The sequence below is a fragment of the Eulemur rufifrons genome, chromosome 29 (genome assembly GCF_041146395.1).
Source record: "Eulemur rufifrons isolate Redbay chromosome 29, OSU_ERuf_1, whole genome shotgun sequence".
Taxonomy (NCBI): Eukaryota; Metazoa; Chordata; class Mammalia; order Primates; family Lemuridae; genus Eulemur; species Eulemur rufifrons.
The window spans coordinates 15,199,943-15,219,865 of NC_091011.1; the positions used below are offsets into that span (position 1 = coordinate 15,199,943).

At 33.6% G+C, this 19,923-nt stretch overlaps 1 protein-coding gene across 2 annotated transcripts in view; it reads right to left on the reverse strand.

Moving 5' to 3' along the window:
• CDK13 (cyclin dependent kinase 13) overlaps positions 1 to 19,923 on the reverse strand; it is a 104,860-nt gene that overhangs the window by 24,522 nt on the left and 60,415 nt on the right. For both annotated transcript variants that reach the window (XM_069461546.1, XM_069461545.1), the window contains exons 6-9: positions 16,698 to 16,887; positions 15,673 to 15,729; positions 774 to 875; positions 600 to 677 (exon numbers count right to left, since the gene is read on the reverse strand). In XM_069461546.1, coding sequence (XP_069317647.1) covers positions 600 to 677; positions 774 to 875; positions 15,673 to 15,729; positions 16,698 to 16,887 — 427 coding nt within the window. The remainder of the gene's footprint in view (positions 1 to 599; positions 678 to 773; positions 876 to 15,672; positions 15,730 to 16,697; positions 16,888 to 19,923) is intronic.

The window sequence follows — 19,923 nt, forward strand, 5'->3', positions numbered from 1 at the left end:
TATTTTGATATTTTCATGGAAATCTTGTAAGTTGCAAATTTATATTATATATATAAAACCAAAGCAATTTTCTTAAAGACAAATTTTATTTTAAAATATAAGACGAAGAGAAAGGTGACTAAGATGTATGAGTAACGGCATATGAGCTAGGTCTTATGATAGGCTCCAAACAATGAAGACCTATGCTAACAGGTATATGAGTATATTTTAGTGTGTACACACACATATATATATACATACATGTAAACATTAATTTTTCCTTTCTGCCTACTTTTTAAAAAACTATCTGTCATTCATTCTCTCCTGCCTCATATTTACCCTTCCTTCCCAGTCTTATCTTTTGGGCCTCAAGTCCTTTGTCAGACCAAATCTGACAAATCACACACACAAAATAAAGACCCAGGGACCTTAAGATCCTTAATTTTACTAGAACAAGTATCAAAGTGCCTACATTCTAGTTTCTCCTCCATTTAGCAGTCATTAGCTTTCAAGAGAACCATGCTGTTCTCATCCTGAAAAAATAAGCTTGAGAGATTTTAAATTTTAGATAGGAGTATGATATGACACCCCCAAACCCACAAATATTAACAGCAGCTTACCTTATTAATTCTAGTTGTGCAAGTTCCTGATTTGCTTGAAATATAGGTTTTTTAGTGAAGAGTTCACCAAGGATACATCTAATGGAAAAAATACCCATGATTACCAAATGATCTGATTTTAATTTACCACCAAAAGGCTCAAATAAAATAAACCAGCCAATAAGCCTATCTTACCCACAGCTCCATACATCAATAGCTGGTGTATATCGTTCTTCTCCCAGTAGCAGTTCAGGTGGACGGTACCATAAAGTGATGACCTTGTTAGTATATGGCCGACTAAAAAACACAGAAAGCACTCTTTAAAGTTAGTTATTTGTTGGAATAAGAGAGATTATCTTAGGAAATATTATTTTAGCTTATGAAAACAATCCTAGAAACCTAATTAAAAACCACTTTCATCTGCCTACTAAAAAATACAGATATACTAAAGCATCTGGTATGTGATCATAAAATGCTTCTGAGAGCAACCTGATTAACTGAAAAATTCCCTTAATATATAAATATGAAAACTAGTTGACTGGTATTAATTGTAATTTGGTCAAAGAAAAGTCTTTATATCAACTGTTGAGTACTGTTTTTATTTTCCATAAAAATGTTTAAAGGGATTAACTAATTTAAAGGGAGTGATTCTGACCAAATCTGACAAATTACTAGTGGGTGACAATATACAGTTCAAATTGGAACTACCTAACAAAAGTTTTCAACTGAGCATATCTTTGGAAATTTTTCATTGATTTTGACTCACTTTGGTATGTGAACAGAAAATACAGAAATGCAGACTACAGTAGCTGAGGTCCATTCTGTACAAAACCACTAGCAATGGGTATGGTACTTTAACAGTTAATTTCTTTGTCACCTTCTAACAAGAGGACATATACATACTGCTACCTCTTTATTTGCCATAGAAGAGGTTATCTTGTCAAGTCATATAAGGGTCAAGTTTGACCATCACAGTAGGAATTCTTTGGCAGAGTGTTTTCAGTCCTCAGAGAACAGTCACACTCTAGCTGATTCACATGAATGAAGAGGGTCCTAAGAAGTCAGAAGAAGTTCTTCAACTGATCTTGTGGTTAGAGTGTATACTTCAGGGTGGTTATGTATGTTTTCAAATCAATTCTAAACCTCTCCTTATTTGCAGATGTTTTCCTCATGACAAGGACTCAAAGGCCATATCCTAGGAAATTCCCCAGGAAAGCTGTATTCCAAGCCCATGTACCTGAGGTTGGCTTGGACCTGGCCCAGTTTTGGAGAAAGGAAAAGGAGCATACAATTTAGAAAGCAATTCCCTCTTATCAACTATAGATCTGAAGTTCTAGGCTACGTGAGATCTGTCTGACCTGCTCTGCCCCTACCCAGCCAAATTTCTCCAAAACATTTAAGCACTAGTATTATAAGCTATCAATCTGGGCATTACAGCATTACCACAGATAGGATCTATTAGTAATAGTGTTCCAAAGCTAGAAAAAAAATTTTAATTGACTTTTGGAAAAATTGTGAAAATAAAGAGGAAAGTCTAAGATGAATTTATTTAGGGGGTACATGTGCAGATTTGTAACATGGATATATTGTGTAGTGGTAAAGTCTTGGCTTTTTGTGTAACCCTCACCTGATTGGTGTACACAGTACTCATTAGGTGATTTTTCATCCCACATACCCTCCCATCCTCCCAAGTTTGTAATGTCTCTTATTCCACTCTCTATGTCCATGTGTACTCATTATTTAGCTCCCACTTGTAAGTGAGAATATGCGGGATTTGACTTTCTGTTGCTGAGTTAGTGCAATTGGTCATTACATATGAAAAGTCCGATTTTGAATCAAAAGTTTAGTTTATTGTATCTCAAGCAAAAAGCAGTACAATTAATCAAAATATGTGCCTAAACTATTGACAAAGTTTTGCCACCTTAACAGTAGCTTATTTATGCCAAGCAGCAAAGAAGCCTGGAGAGCGAGTGGTGATGAAATCGTGAAAGGCATTTTCCACAGCCTGTTGAGCACTGAATATTTTTCCTTGCAAGAAGTGGTCCAAAGCCTGGAAGAAGTGGTAATCAGCTGGTGTAAGGGCTGGTGAATGTGGTGGACAACAGAGAGTTTTCAAGCCTAACTGTATAGTTTGAGCAGCACTGTTTGTGCAACATGTGGTCGAGTGTTGTCTTGCAAGAGGATTGGCCTGTCTCTATTGACCAATCTCGGCTTTAATCGCAGGCATCCTCATCATTTCATCCAGTTGGTTGCAGCAGACATACACTCTAATCCATTGACCAGGTTTCATGAAGCTGTAGTCGATAATAACAGCGCTAGACCATCAGACACCATTAGCTTTTTCTAATAAATATTCAGCTTTGGACTGTGTTTCAGCACTTAATATTTATCTAACCATTGTGTCTAATGCTTGCTATTGTCAAAAAGAAGCCAATTTTCACCACATGTAACAATACGGTATAGAAATGGTTCACCTTTATGTTGTGACAGCAAAGAAAGGCAAGCCTTGAGATGAATTCTCTTCTGACGCTCATTTAATTCATGTAGTACCCATCCATCCACCTTCTTTACCTTGTTCATTTGTTTCAAACAGCCCAATACTGTTGGAATAGTAACATCAAACTATGCTGCCAATTTACGCATAGGCTGGGATGGATTTGCTTCCACTACAGCTTTCAGCTCATCATTATCCACCTTGGTCTCAGGTCGCTCATGTGGCTTATATTTAAGATTAAAATCACCAGAACATAACTTCTCAAACCACTGACATACTGTGTGTTCATTAACAACATCCTTCCCAAACACTTCATTGATATTTCTAGCTGTCTGTGCTGCATTGGTTCCTACCACAGAACTCATATTCGAAAATACCTCAGATTTTTTACTTATCTATGGTTTCATAAAAATTGCTCTAAAGGAAAATTTGACAGATAATCACAAGCCAAACCATGCATTTGAAAGAATGAGGATGTACCTTCATGATAAAAATGAAGTAAGAAATATCAATGTGAAATGTCAGAGATATCAACTGTCAAACTTAGTACTTAAGAAAATCAGACATTTCATATTAAACCTCCAGTTCTGTCTATATTGCTGCAAAAGACATGGTTACATTCTTTCTTATGGCTGAATAGTATTCCGTGGTGTATATATATACCACACTTTCTTTATCAAATCATAAGATGAATGATAGAAAATTAGGCTTAGATTTTTCTAACATTGTTAATGTACTTAGTGATTTCTGTTTATTGAAATTACTTATCTTCACATAATGAGAAAGTCTTTTAAACTTTCACTACTCTGAACTGAACTTAATCATTCTTTAAAAATATGATCACCTCTTTTGCCTTAACCCCTTTTAAATTTGAAATTCCTATATTTCAAATTTCAATATTAAATTTGAAAGTCCTATATTTCCTGCACAACATAATGAAAGGCCCAGCTCCATAAAGTTTAATCTTTATTAACAAAAATTTATCTTCACATTCTTAAATTTATATCATAGTTACTACTGTCCTAAACTCTCAATTTTATATTTTCTATCTTCCCAGAAAGTCAAAAGACGCCACATCATTCTTTTTTGTGAACCTCACACATCAAGCCCAGAACAATGCTAGGCACAGAGCAGGAATCTTAATGTACATGACTCTATGACTTTAGGTCACATACATGAATTAGCTTGGTGGGAAAACAAAATTTGTGAGAATTGTGACAACTAGTTTCTAAAACATTTCAAGGGTCTATAAACATCTGAAATCTATGGTCATGCTATGAAAGTACTAGATAACTAGTCTCAATGAAATGTGTAAATTCATATAAATCTATCTGCAAATAGTTAATTTTAAAATCTTTTTATTTTTTAAAAATATTTTTAATGTTTTCCATTTTAAAAAATATTTTTTAAAAAAGTTCTGAATTATGGAGAAACTATACAAATTCATATGAGTAGAAATTCTTTCATTTTCATTTCATTTCAGATTGATGTATGCCTTTTATAAAACCAAGTACCACAGACATTTTTCTTTACATTCGGTGAAGTACCAACAGAGTAGAGATCAAAGATTTTCTATCTGTTTGGTGATAGATTCTAATACTTTGACTCTAAACAATCCCAGGAATTCCAGAGATCAGGGAACAGGGGAGACAACATATGGCTATGGCCTTCCCTATCTTAGGGCCTGACAAGCAGCAATGTATCTATAACAAACCAAGCCCTGCTATAGGGTGTGTCCCCATGCTAGCATGTGGCCCATCCTTCTTTCTGGCCTGGATATATAAAAGGCAAATCAGATATTCAGAGCAAGATCCCAGGCCCTTGAAGTACTTGAGGGTTCTGGATAATCCCAGTTAAAAGTTAGAAAACAGAGTTGCTGTCTTTGTTAAAGATCATTCTAAGAAATGAAAAAAGAATCATATAAACTACTGTCAATTATACATCAAAATAGATCCTAAATCCAGGTTTTAGGAATACATTGTAAATTTATAATAAATTCTAAATGTTAATTAGTATTTTAAATTTTAATTTAAATTACAAATAAATCCTAAATTTTTCATGGTTTCAACAGCTACAACCACAGTCCAAGCTATTATTATCCTTTCACTGGTATAAATGCAACAATACCTTAACTGGTTTCCTTGCCTCTGCCTCTAGTTCCTTCTCCTCACTTCTTTTTTAAGTGTTTTTTAAAAGCATAAAACCAGATCATAAAACCTACTTGCTTAAAACTGTCCAGTCATTTCACCACTGCAACTAAATAAAATTTAAACTTTTACCTCAGTTGATAAGACTATGTGTATACTGAGGACCTCATCTCCTATCATACTGAGCAACTTTTTAATCCTTAAACCTTCCAAGTCTGTTCCCAGGCTGTGTACTTGCTGAATTCCTTCTACTTTCTACTTGGAATGTTCTTTGCCTGGGTGTTCATTAAGTTTTTCCTTTCTCATCACTCAGGTCGTAGCTCCAATTTACTTCCTCAGAGGTCTATCCTAACTGCCCTAGTGAAAATTACCCAATCAGCCACTACCACCTCTACTTGGACCCTAGGGTCACTATTTTATTTGCTCTGTAGCACTTAGTATTTTAAATTCTTTACCTCACATGTGTTTTATCTAACTTCTCTCATCATCACGTAAATGAGACAAGTAATTTGATCTTTCATAGCTATATTTCTAACATCTAGCTAATAGGTATTACCTAGGTCAGTGTCTGGAACATTGTAAGCACTTATTAATACTTTTAATCCAATGATTTATATTATACCATAACTACATAACAATAAACACTACCTTTTTTCTCATGCCCTTCCCCCCTTCCTATTTTCACTCCCTCTTTCCTCCTGAAATCTTCCAAGAAAAATAACTTTTATTACCTTTTACTATTAAATACAAACTGCTTCTCTCTTCCTGTTTCCTGTCTCAGCAAATAGCATCACCACTTGTGACAAAAACCCATAGCTGTCCTCTAAAATTTGTTCTTCCTTTCTTCTATGACAGCTGCCCAGCTCCACTATGTTTCCCATCCTCGCTGCATTAGGTGTGGCCACCTGACTAATGCTCTCCAGTGGAACATAACCATATGTGATAAGTGTCATTTCTAGTCCTGGCTCATTACACTCCTCCCTCCTCCTTTTTCACTTCTGGCAATAGCTTTGGAAGGCATGTGTAGAAGGTATCAGATCTTCCAACCTGGTTTCTTGAATGACTGTACGTATAGTTAAATATTCTTAATTGCGCGCTGAGGTAAGCAACAACCACTCAAGATTATTAAGTGAAAAAATATATATAAACTTCTTATTCTTTAAGCCACTAAAATTTGAGGTTCTCTTTGTTACAAAAATTTAGTCTATCCTAACATTACATAAGCCATTCGTCCAGTTACTTAAGCAGAAACCTTACAGTACAGGTGGAGGCAGGGATAGATCTCATAACACATATTCAACCATCAAGTTCTAGCCATTCTACGTCCTTATGATATAATTCATCTGTCTTTTCAATACCTGTGCTCATTCCCTAGTTGTAGCTATAATCATCCTATCTAGATTTATTGCAACAGCTTTCTAATTGACTTACAAAGGTCAATCCACTTTCTAAAGTGCAAAGTGACAGTATAAAATAAATGTGAATGTGTTATACCTTAAGTACACATTGCTGCCTTCTAGAGAATATCTATACAAAGCCTATAAACTCCTTTATTATTTGGTTCTTGCTCCAAGAACACACCGAACCTTCAGTACCCTGAGAGGGCTGGGCAAATGCTCATTTTCCAGAGCAAGGAGATAAAGCCAGGGAGAGAACAGAGCCAACAAGAAAACTTTAAAGAAGCTAGTGTGCTTTAATTATGTTTCAAATATTTTTAATAAACTAGTTTTTAATAAACTTTTAAATAAACTACTTTTTAGTAAGCTTTTAAAAGTTAACATTGATAAAAGACAATGAAGGCCGGGCGCGGTGGCTCACGCCTGTAATCCTAGCACTCTGGGAGGCCGAGGTGGGCGGATCGTTTGAGCTCAGGAGTTCGAGACCAGCCTGAGCAAGAGCGAGACCCCATCTCTACTAAAAATAGAAAATTATATGGACAGCTAAAAAATATATAGAGAGAGAAAAAATTAGCCGGGCATGGTGGTGCATGCCTGTAGTCCCAGCTACTCGGGAGGCTGAGACAGTAGGATCGCTTGAGCTCAGGAGTTTGAGGTTGCTGTGAGCTAGGCTGACGCCACGGCACTCACTCTAGCCTGGGCAACAGAGTGAGACTCTGTCTCAAAAAAAAAAAAAAAAAGACAATGAAAATGATGGTTTTATTAAGGACAAGGAAAACTCATGATGATTTATTCAAAAATTTTGCAAACTAGGTACTTTCCACCTTATTATTTAATGAGAAACAAGCAAATGTTGAAAAAGTATGCAGACAGAGGGGCTTCAATCATAAAAGCAAGTTCCAAAGGTAGGTGGAGTCAGAAGGGAACGTGGCCAATTTCAGGTATCACCCAATTCAATAGTTTATAGCATTATCAATAAAATATTCCATGTTATGATATGCTGTGTTTACAAATGTAAAGACAAAAGTAAGAGAGACTGAAACTATGTTTTGAAATGAGAAAATTTAAATCCCAGGAAAGTTAAAGCACTGTTGTAATACAAAAATAGATCATCTAAAGGTAGACAAATGAAAATCCAGAAAGCCCCCAAATGAACACAGATGATCTAGATCACAAAGAAGCAAACTGATGTGGCACTACATTTATGATGCTTTAATTTTTCATGGATTAAAAAAAATTACATTCTTGAGGCCTGTCTACCTATTTTTTTCACAAAAAGCAAACTCCTACTGAAAAATAAACAGGACTGAAAAACATATAGTCAGGTTCTTAGGTGTTATAGAATAAATTTACATATTTAAAAAATCTAAAAATATGATATGAACAACCCTAATTTATTTCTACAATTAAAGACAAATTCCAAGTAATGAACTCAATAACCTAGCAAAAAAAAACACACACACACCTCCTGCACTAAATTCGAAAAACAAAACAGTAACTCCAACAAGCAGTCATTCTTAGATGGCAAAAAACTAAACTTTGTAAAGACCCAGAAATAATAATCTCAACATTAAATATTCAGAATTTCAATTTCTACTAAATACCTTCATCTGTAAATCTCATTAACAGTTTCTGAAAAGAGGCAGACACTATTTCTTTGTCCACTAGGGAAGTAACACCTTATTAAAAAAAAAAAAAAAAAACCCACTTTTTTTAACTACCTACCTTAGTATGGTTAACAAAATATTAAAATGTAAAGTCATCAGACTTATGAATAATAAAACTTACATGTGAAATCTCACGATTTTAAATATTTGATGCTATCAAAACATTTTTCATTTACAGATTTCTCATTAGATATTTAAGGAGCTTTCAAGAGGCTTAAAATAGAATGAAATTCAATACTTGCCAACCTGCTGGAAGACAAAAACTATAGCATATCTCATTTGGCAAAAATAAATTATACTTGGAGGTAAGAAGGCAGAGACAGTAAAACTCAGCAGACCCTTTGCTATAAAACAACTCTAATAATTGTCATCAGCCTAATAGCACCACTAAAGCAGACTTGAGAGGCCCCTAGAGCTCCCCATCTAGAAAATACTTTTAGGTAATCAAGGTTGGATTCAGAGTCTTACCAGGGAAGCACTCCAATATAATAAAAATAAACAGTCTTTCTGTCAAAAGGTCCTTAATTCTACCACTTACTGGTTGTATGATCTTGAGAATGCACTTAAATTTTCTCAATGTTCCTTTACTTTTAAAATGTGCCTAAGAATAAAGATACCTATATCACCCACTTTCTTTTAAAATAATTCTTTGAAAGGGAACTGTAAATAATAAAAGTGCTACACACAAATGTTAATTAAGTTTGTTCCTTCTTTTTCCTTTCTTTATGAACAACAAATATTTATTGAAACTCTGAGTTAGGCACTATGCTAAGTTAAGCACTAGCAGATAGTTGAACCAAACCAACAAAAAACCACATCTGTAGCTGTTTAGAGCCTTAGAGTATGGTGGTAATATAGATATAAATTATAATAATGCACTATAAATACTGCATAGAATAATGAATAATAGTCACTGAACACATAGAAGATGATGCACTCAAGAATGCCTGAGAGATTCAGGGAAGATTGCAAAAGAGGTAATGCCTGAACTGCACACTGAAGGGAAAAAACCAAATTTGTCAGGCTAAGGTAATAGGAAGTATAATTCCATACAAAAGGAAACAGCTTATGTAGATTCAGAGCAGCATTCAAGAGCACAGCATATTTAGGGAACTACAAATAGTTAACAACGCTATTATCTAAGGGGACTGGGGATGGTAGAGGATAAGAATGGTGGGAGAGAAGAACAGTAAGGAAAAAAACCAAAGGCAGGGGAATCAATAAAATTCTATTTACACTGGTCTGTATGAGACATAATCTGTATGTAAGGGTAACTGTATACCTTTAACTAAAATAGGAAATAAAGTTAAAGGAGCAGACTTTTTCCTGGAGGATAGGATAGATAGGTTTTATAAAAATGTTTGAGGTACCAGATCACCTAGATGGAGATATCCAATAAACACACAGCTTTAGAAACCAAAAGAAAGATCAAGGCTTGAAACTTAGATTTGGAAGTGCTCAGCATTAAGGACATGGGTGAGATTCTCCCAACACGAGAAGGTGGCAACTCTTTATCCTAAAGAATTAAACTGCCTTTCCCATTTTATATGCTCAAAAACGTAGACTATTCCATCAGGGCTGAAGGAAGTACAATATAATCTTGATCTTACAGTTAAGTCAGTGATCTAAATGAGATTTCCAGTCTTGAAACGTCTTTAGTCATGTTATTCATTGTTATTCATATGTTATTAGTAATCTTTTTATTAGCATGGTTCCAATCTTGTCCAGGGCCTCCCAGAAGATCCTTTGTATTACCTGGAATTTCAAAACTCCCTGCACTGACCTACATCAGGAGGGTTCTCCAGATTAGCAACACTTTCTTCCATATCAGAATTATTCATGAACGCATTCAATGTTTTAGGTCATATAAAATTTAAAAAAGAATAAAATATGGTACCCATCTCTAAAATGACTATAGTTCTAGATCTAGTAACGAGACAGGACACAAGTGATGATAACCGGCATAATGCAAGCAATTTTAATGCTGAATAATTTTATCCAGTCCTTAGGTAAGTAGCAATAGGTAATACTGTCTTCCTCTGCCATTAATAGCTATAGCTTTGGGAATAGTTTTGCTTTTAATGGCAATTTTCTGAAAAGCCACTAGATGGCGATACTGCCTTGAAAAAGGTGTCTGTTTTGGAAGTGTGGTATTAGCCAACTAGTCTCCTTACCTGCATCATCATATTTGCTTATAGTTTTAAAAACTATTTTATTTTGATCACAGTGATTTTTAGAACCATAATGATATGTTTTTGATATGCTATAAATAAAGATTTTGGAGATTTTAAATCCTTCATCTTAAGTTAAGAATAATGAACCCCAGAGAGATTGTGATTTGCCCAAGATTACACAAATGGTTAAAATGGCAATGCCAGATTAGAGGCAAAGTTTCCTGATTTAGGATTATGGGCTTTATGTTACAATCACACAAAGAAAGAAAGACACTCCACCCTTTGGAAAAGCACTGGAGCAGTGACCTGGTAAAATAAAAACTCAGAAGAGGGAAATATTGTTGCTAGTAGTCTCAAAGAAGGTTGTACTCAAAATAGGTACTGAAAGATGAACAGATAATGAAGAAAAGGGTTAAAAAAAAAAATTCCACAGTTCCAGTGCAGAATGGGATGAAGTATCAATACTGATGTTCAAAATGAGAAAATGATTCTTGGATGAGATCCATATTGGTCATAAACCCCCACCTACTACTAGATGTAAGTCTACCCAGTTTTCCTCAAATTCAAAAAAAGTATATCCAAAATCAAATGAGAGAGAGATGGCTGATGCTACTATAGTGATAAACTGCAATCTCCATTTTGAAACTAAAAACTTTAAATTATTGAACATTTCAGTTATTCTGTCTACAGTAGCTAATTACTTAGAAAACACTTCAAAGTTGACTTAACATTTGCATGGGTAGCTATATTATGTACGGTAAAGCCTTACCTTGCTTTGTTTATAATAGCAAAGTAGAAATATGAATGAAACATCACAGATATTTATTTCAAGAAATATCTAGGAAATTTAGGAAAATACAATAAATCTGCTAAAGGCAGATTTCTTTTTTTCCTTTTCAATTTTTTTTTTTATTTCAGCATATTACAGGGGCACAAATGTTTAAGTTATGCATATTGCTTTTGCCCCACCCAAGTCAGAGCTTCAAGCATGTACATCCCCCAGATGGTGTGCACCGCACCCCTTAGGTGTGTATATATCCATCCCCTACTCCCCCCTCCATCTGACCAACACCCGATGACTGTTATTACTATATGGGCACTTAAGTGTTGATCATTTAATATCACTTTGATGGTGAGTACATGTGGTGCTTGTTTTTCCATTCTTGGGATACTTCACTTAATAGAATGGGTTCCAGCTCTATCCAAGATAATACAAGAGGTGCTAGATCACCATTGTTTTTTGTGGCTGAGTAGAACTTCATGGTATAGTATCACATTTTATTAATCCACTCATGTATGGATGGGCACTTGGATTGTTTCCGCATCTTTGCAATTGTGAACTGTGCTGCTATAAACATTCTAGTACAGATGTCTTTTTTATAGAATGTCTTTTGTTCTTTTGGGTAGATGCCCAGTAATGGGATTGCTGGATCAAATGGTAGTTCTACTTGTAGCTCTTTGAGGTATCTCCATATTACTTTCCACAGACGTTGCACCAGTTTGCAGTCCCACCAGCAGTGTATGAGTGTTCCTATCTCTCCGCATTCATGGCAACATTTATTGTTTTGGGACTTTTTGATAAAGGCCATTCTCACTGGAGTTAAGTGATATCTCATTGTGGTTTTGACTGGCATTTCCCTGATGATAGAGATGTTGAGTGTTTTTTGATATGTTTGTTGGCCATTAGTCTATCTTCTTTTGAAAAGTTTCTGTTCATGTCCTTTGCCCACTTTTTGATAGGGTTGTTTGATTTCTTCTTGCTGGTTTTCTTGAGTTCTATATGGATTCTAGTTATCAGCCCTTTATTGGATGTGTAGCATGCGAATATTTTCTCCCATTCTATAGGTTGTCTGTTTGCTCTCCTGATAGTTTCCTTGGCTATGCAGAAGCTTTTTAATTTGATCAGGTCCCATTTATTTATTTTTGTTGTTGCTGTGATTGCCTTTGGAGTCTTCTTCATAAATTCTTTGCCTAGGCCAATGTCTATAAGAGTTTTTCCAACATTTTCTTCTAGAATTCTTATAGTTTCATGCCTTAGGTTTAATGCTAAAGGTAGATTTCTTTTAAAATCAGTATATTATTAAGATTCACTGGGAAAAAATATTTTAAAGGTATTTCATTATGTTAATATTAAGCCTAATTCTCCAATGGACTTTAAAGAAATTAAAATTACTTTAATCTAAAAAAAGGAGAGGTTTTAAAGGAGTATATAAACCCCTTAAGGATATTTGCTTATCAAACAAAATGACACATCAAGTTTTTCTCTTATAAATTTAATTGAGCAGAAAAATTCAGTATACATTACCTGAGATACAAAGTTATGGGATTTAAGATTTCCTGCTTCTTGAAACTCAGTACTCCTGCATCATCCAGCAGGGCAATGGGGACCATGGCCCAAGTGAATATGCCACACCCCTGGCACTCCACTGGAACCCAAAATTGCATTTTAAAATGAAAATCAATGGGAAATGAAGTTTGATATATAAAGTTTGGCTTTAGTCAGTTTTTCTTGAACGTATCTATTCCAAATATACACAAATATCTGTATAACAAGAATCTATTACATGAAAATGATAATTAGCTGTTTTCCACCTCCACTGAAACCTAACAAGAACATAAGGGGATTCATATTCAAGCATGATAGATATGTACTTGTATTAAAGATAATCCAACTAAAGTGAAATCTCAATTACCCAGCTTAATTAATCAGAATTTCTCCCAAAAAATAGCCACAGAAATTTAGTCATTCAAAAAATATACTTTAAGTGAAGTTTTGGATTAAATACATATTCAGACCCTTTTTTTTTTCAATTTCTACCAAGAGGCAGTATTGTATATGATGGAAAGAATGAAAAATTGGGAGCTGAAAACCTTAAACCCTTAGCTCTGCCAACATTTTTTGACCTTTTTAAAGTCACTCAACCATTCACAATAGACAAGATACAGAATCAACCAACAGATAAATGGATAAAGAAAATATGGTATGCACAATGGAATACTATCAACAAAGAAATCCTGCTATTTGTGATAACATGGATAAACCTGAAGGAATTAATGTTAAGTGAAATACGCTAGACACAGAAAGACAAATACTGTAAGATTTCACTTATATATGGAATCTAAAAAAGTTGAACTCATAGAAGTATAGAGTAGAGTTGGTTACCAGAGGCTAGGGACCTGGGGGTCAGGGCATGCTGGTCAAAGAATATAAAAGTTCAGTTAGACAGGGGGAATAAATTCAAGTGGTCTATTGTACAGCATGGTGACTATAGTTACCAACAATGTACTGTATTCTTTAAAATTGCCAAGAGAGATTTTTAGGTATTCTCACCACAAAAAAATATATCAGGTAATGCATATGTTAATTAGTTCAATTTAGCCATTCCACAATATATACATATTTCAAAGCAAGTTGTACATGATAAATATACACAATTTTGTCAATTAAAAAATAATAATAAATAAAGTCACTCAGCCCTTTCTGGGTCTGAGGGATACAAAATGAGGGATACAGCTTTTAAGCTCTAGAACAGTTTTAAACTTTTAAAAAAACTATATAACCCTTTCTTAAAATAAAATATTAATTGTAAATGAAGTGGGTAAAACAGATAAAAACACAGTAACTCTAGTGAAAGTAGGTATAGAGAACTGGAGCCCTGTCCATCACAACTCTGTCCACAACATACTTTCTGAGTGGTTTCTACTGGATCCCAAACATACCACTTGAAAACTTCCACTCCAGAAAACACTAAACAATGAAAATAATTTTCAGAATAATGTCATAAAATTAAAAATAGACTTTTCACTCTGAAAATTCAAGTAAGAGTTTTTGTCTATTTCTTCAACTAACCAGACTCTGGCAAAGATTCACTAAAAGGAAACACCTGTTTCTAAGAATTCCAATCAACTATGTTTCACCATTAAATTAGGGGGAGTAAGAAACAAAAAAAACCTCAGGTGATGGGTTCACCAAAAGCCCAGACTCCACCACTATACAATATATACATGTAATGGAATTCAACTTGTACCCCCAAACCTGTAAAAATAATAACGATAGAATTATGGTGATACTAAAGAAATGACAGACTTGTCATAAAGAATTTTAAAATTTAAAATACATACAAATAAATCTGAAAATAAAGACAGGAAAGAAAAATAGGCTAAAAATCACTAGAGATTTCTTAAGTCCAATTATGGACGTTTTTGCTTAAAATCCCCTATGATACAAAATATTTTATTTTTAAATTCTGTATCAGTTCTAAGGTGAGGCATATTTCACTATCAACAGGCACAAAGGGAGCCAAGTAGGATATATACCTCCAACTTTAGCCACAGAACTTCTACCTTTTCCTGTCTTATACACTGAACTGTCTCACAATAGTTTGTTTAAATACAGTGTTTTAGGGAGTTAAAAAAAAAAAAAAAACTGTAGACATAACTAAAAAAATCTTGAAGTTTAAAATAATAATTAAAACAAAGTTTGTAAGTTTAAACAGGCAATTTACACAAGCATATACTAAGGTTTTTCACTCACATAAAAATTAAAAACATCTGTCTGAATCTGCATTAGAAAATTAAACATGAATTTCAAAAATTCATGAGTTCATTTCAGTCACATTTAAAGCTGCATATTTATTTTAAAATTGTATTTACTTGTGTTTAAAAATCAACTATTTTTTTTTTTTTTTTTTTTTTTTTTTTTGAGACAGAGTCTCACTCTGTTGCCCAGGCTAGAGTGAGTGCCGTGGCGTCAGCCTAGCTCACAGCAACCTCAAACTCCTGAGCTCAAGCGATCCTCCTGTCTCAGCCTCCCGAGTAGCTGGGACTACAGGCATGCGCCACCATGCCCGGCTAATTTTTTCTATATATATTTTTAGCTGTCCATATAATTTCTTTCTATTTTTAGTAGAGGTGGGGTCTCGCTCTTGCTCAGGCTGGTCTCGAACTCCTGAGCTCAAACGATCCGCCCACCTCGGCCTCCCAGAGTGCTAGGATTACAGGCGTGAGCCACCGCGCCCGGCCAAAAATCAACTATTTTTAAATTGAGATAAATACACAAAATTTTGTAATTAAAATAGTCAACCCAACATATTAAAATTTCACTGTTTTGTATATTTAACCATGAAAAGTAAATTTCCCTTAAACTATCAATAAGGTGTTCATAGTATAGCTTCTACAACTGGACTCTATAGTATTTACTTGAAAGTACTCTTACCTTTCTTCTGAGCTATACAATCGTGCAAGTCCAAAATCTGCAAGTTTTATCTGCCCTCTGGTGGAAATAAGACAAAATGAAAAAAGGTATTAATCTACTGTTAATTGATAATACAAATTTACATTTTATCCCTAGCACTAATCAAAAATATATTTAAATAAACTTCAGCTTTGCTCACACTGCAGTATCATCAAGGTCATAGAGGAAAAGGCAAGTAGTAGATAAATTCACAAGATAAAGTAAACAATTAGTATCTTGTTTTGGATAGTTTTAGTTACTAATTATTATTATAGTAGTACTATCAGTATTACCATTATAAGTACTATTATTATAATAGTTATAGTAGAATAGTATTTCAGTACTACTCAGTTCCTATTTAGAAAAGTAAACTTCAATGAAAATAAACAGAATGAGATTTCTATTACTTAGTAATAGGACAAATTACTTACTCAATTCAACACTGCTCAAAAACTTAGCCACATCACTTTAAATTTATGTTCAATTTTCCAGTTCTTAGAGGGGCTAAGTTCATAGAATACTTTCTGCTAATTAACATCAGGATCACACATGTCATTTAAACTAACAAATAGTACCAGTTATAAGAGAATTACCAGGGTTAAGGTTATGTTGTTACTGAAATATATAACATAAGCTTTAAATGTATGTGTGTATGTGTATATACACAGTTCAAAAAAAGTTCACTTTCCAGCTGTGGATTTTTTTTTAAAAATTCTAAAATCTATTCTTAACCTAAACCTGAAATCGTATTACTAAGTATTAGAAGATCCACTCACATGATTTGGAAGAATATCAAACAAAAAGTCAACAAGTATTATTTTATACACATTACAAATTATTATTGGAAGTTAATTTACTTAACACAACTTTAGAGGTAGTCCAAGCTGTATTATTGATTATATTAAAATGGTTGTATGAAGTAAACTGAATTTTAAATCCTTTTAACAAAATCAAGGTATACGTTATAAATAACACTCATTTTATATATATCAAGCTCATATCCATACCTATTATTTAGAAGGATATTTGAACATTTAATATCCCTATGCAAAAAGTTCTTCTTATGGCAATAATCCAGTCCTTCCATGAGCTGTCTCATAAACGACTTTATGTGATTTTCATTAAAATGAACCAAGCCTGATTCCAGTAGTCCCATCAGATCGTGATCCATATATTCAAACACCAGATAAAATGCACCTAAGAATGAGAATAATTAATACATTAAAGACTTATTCCTACAACTATTCTGTAAGTTCAAAACTTTTAAGAATAAAATGCTGGTGGGGAGGGGAAATCCTTGAAAAGAAGTGCTACTTTATTACTTTACCATTCATCTTTCTCTGAATTTAATATCAGTAAATAAATCCCAATAAAAATTCTAACCCACTTTTCCTCTCCTAAAGAAAACCACTAGGATTCAAAAAAAGCCCTATGATTTCCAAATTGCATAGTTTCTGGATATAATTAATGTTAAAATAAATTCTTAACTGTTTTAGATATCAAACAAATTGTCTCTTGGCAGAAGCTAAATGAAACCAGTATAACACATCAAAAAAAATTTACCCAGATGGAGTTTAGGTGACTTCTCTTAAACCTTCAATAAACATATAATTTGTGTTTATACAGCTCCACAGTATTTGAAATCAGAATATTTAGAAAAAAATATATAATTTGAAATTACAACTTTATGTTATATAGAGAAATACAAAATCAGTAAAGTTTTATTTAGCAATTCAAGAATGAAAAGCTAGTAAAACTCATTATATCTGTCTGTGAAAAAGAAAAACTCTAACATCATGACAAAAAAGGTATCTGAACATAGTTTACAATCAGTTCCTAATTTAAAACAGCAAAGAACTCTTATTAGACTTGCAATAGGAGTCTTTCTTAAAGATTTATTACAGTACCTCTCTGAAATAAACAACCAATGTCTATTTAATAGGAAAATGCCCAGGTATAATATACAAGACAAAAACAGTCATTATTACTAACTCTGTTCTGGAAGTTAGTAAGTAAAATTTAAGCAAAGTATAAATACTGAAAGAGGTAAAAATAAAATTATTGGATGAGATGACTGTTTTTCTGGATAATCCAAAAGAATAAAGAGTAGCTGAGGTGTGGTGGTGTATGCCTGTAGTCCCAGCTACTCAGAAGGCTGAGACAGGGAGATCCCTTGAGCCCAGGAGTTCAAGGCTGCAGTAAACTATGATCATGCCACTGCATTCTAGCCCCAGGTGACAGAGTGAGATCCCAATCTCAAAAAATAAAAAAGGGGAAGAAGTAGCTGAGTTAGAGAAAAATCAATATACAAAAAACAAATGATTTCTATATGCAGCAACAATTCATTAGAAATAAAATTTATGTGATTCCACAATTTAAAAAAGCTACAAATAACTAGAAATAAACTTTAAAAAACAATTATACAAGCTCACTATGAGACGTAAAATCTGTATTTTAAAGCAATTTCAATAAAAGGACCAGTAGTTTGTTTTTTTTTCTTTATCTGGGTGGAAGAGGGGACTTAACTTGACAAAATAATTGAAAATGAGAAACAAAATAAACTGTCAATATGAAAAAGAATGCCTATGTCCAAAAAACACAAGAAAAACATGTAATCTCACTATTAAAATATATAAATCAAAGCAATAATATACCACTTTTAACTACGAGGAAATGATGTCGGAAGACAGTACACGGTATTAACAAAGGTGTGAGGTAAATAGATACTGTTATTTACAGTGTCAATAGTAAATCAGTATAAATATTCAGAAAATATAATTTGGCTATATGTATCAAAACCTTTAAAAATTACATACCCTTTTATATAACAATTGCTTTAAGCATAAGGAACTAAAGATTGCAAAGATTTAGCTATATGCATGTTCATTAAAGCCATGTAACAATAAAACAAAAACATTAAGCCCCCAAAAAGGTTATTATGGTACATCTTATACCATTCCATGCAACTTTGAAAAATGTTGTAGAGGTACAATTATTAACGTGAAAATGTCACACTGAGTAAAAGTAGATTATCAAATACATATTATCTCACTATCTCTGCTGTTATTTAACGTTGTGTTGGTGGTATTATATAACACAGTAAGACAAGAGAAACCATTTAGAATTGCACAGTCCAATTCAGTTGCTACTAGCAATGTGTAGCTAGTCCAAAAATGCTGTGAGCACAAAACACACTAGATTTCAAAGACCTAGCACAAAATAAAAGAAGATAAAATATCTCATTAATTTGTTACAATTACATATTAAAATGATCTATTAGCTATAGTAGCTTAAATAAAATATATTCCTGAAATTAATTTCGGCTGTTTCTTTTTTAAATGAGGCTACCAGATATTTTTTTTTTTTTTTTTTTTTGGAGACAGGGTCTCTTTCTGTTGCTCAGGCTAGCATGAAGTGGTATCATCACAGCTCACTGCAACCTCAAATTCCTGGACTCAAGAAATCCTGGCTCAGCCTCCTGAGTAGCTAGAACTACAGGTGCACACCACCATGCCCAGCTAATTTTTAAACTGTTTTTTTGCAGAGATGAAATCTTGCTATGTTGCCCAGGCTGGTCTCAAACGCCTGGCCTCAAGTAATGCTCTCACTTCAGCCTCCCAAAGTGCTGGGATTACAAGCATGAGCCACAGTGCCCAGCAGATATTTTAAATTAAAACATAATGGCTCACATTCTATTTCTATTAAATAGCACTGGATTAGAGGTATAAAAATTGAAATAAGACAGCTATAACTATCTCTACATGTAGATGATTATTTTTTATTCTCTGAAAAGTGAAAAACATTCAACAAAAAATTATTACAAGCAGTAACAATTTAGAAAAGTAACAGAACAGAGTCATTAACTACCAGTTAAAAGGCAAAATGTAAGACCCCCATTACAGTCATAGTTAATTAAATTTAAAAAGCACGTAAGAAATGCATAAAATCCTTCAGAGATAAACTATAAAACATTCTTACAAGACAAAAAGTACACATGTACAAATGGACAGGAGGACTTGATATGATAAAGATGTCAAATTTCCCTAAGTTAATTTATAAACAAGCCCAATTTTTCAAAATACTAGTTTTTTTCTATAACATAAATCCCACACAGAAAAATAACTATGAAAGTATAGCAACATCTAAAAGACAAAGGGGGTATAGGCACTAGCTGTACCAGATATTAAACCAGTATAAATTCCTATAATTAAAAAGTATGGGCTCAGTGCAGTG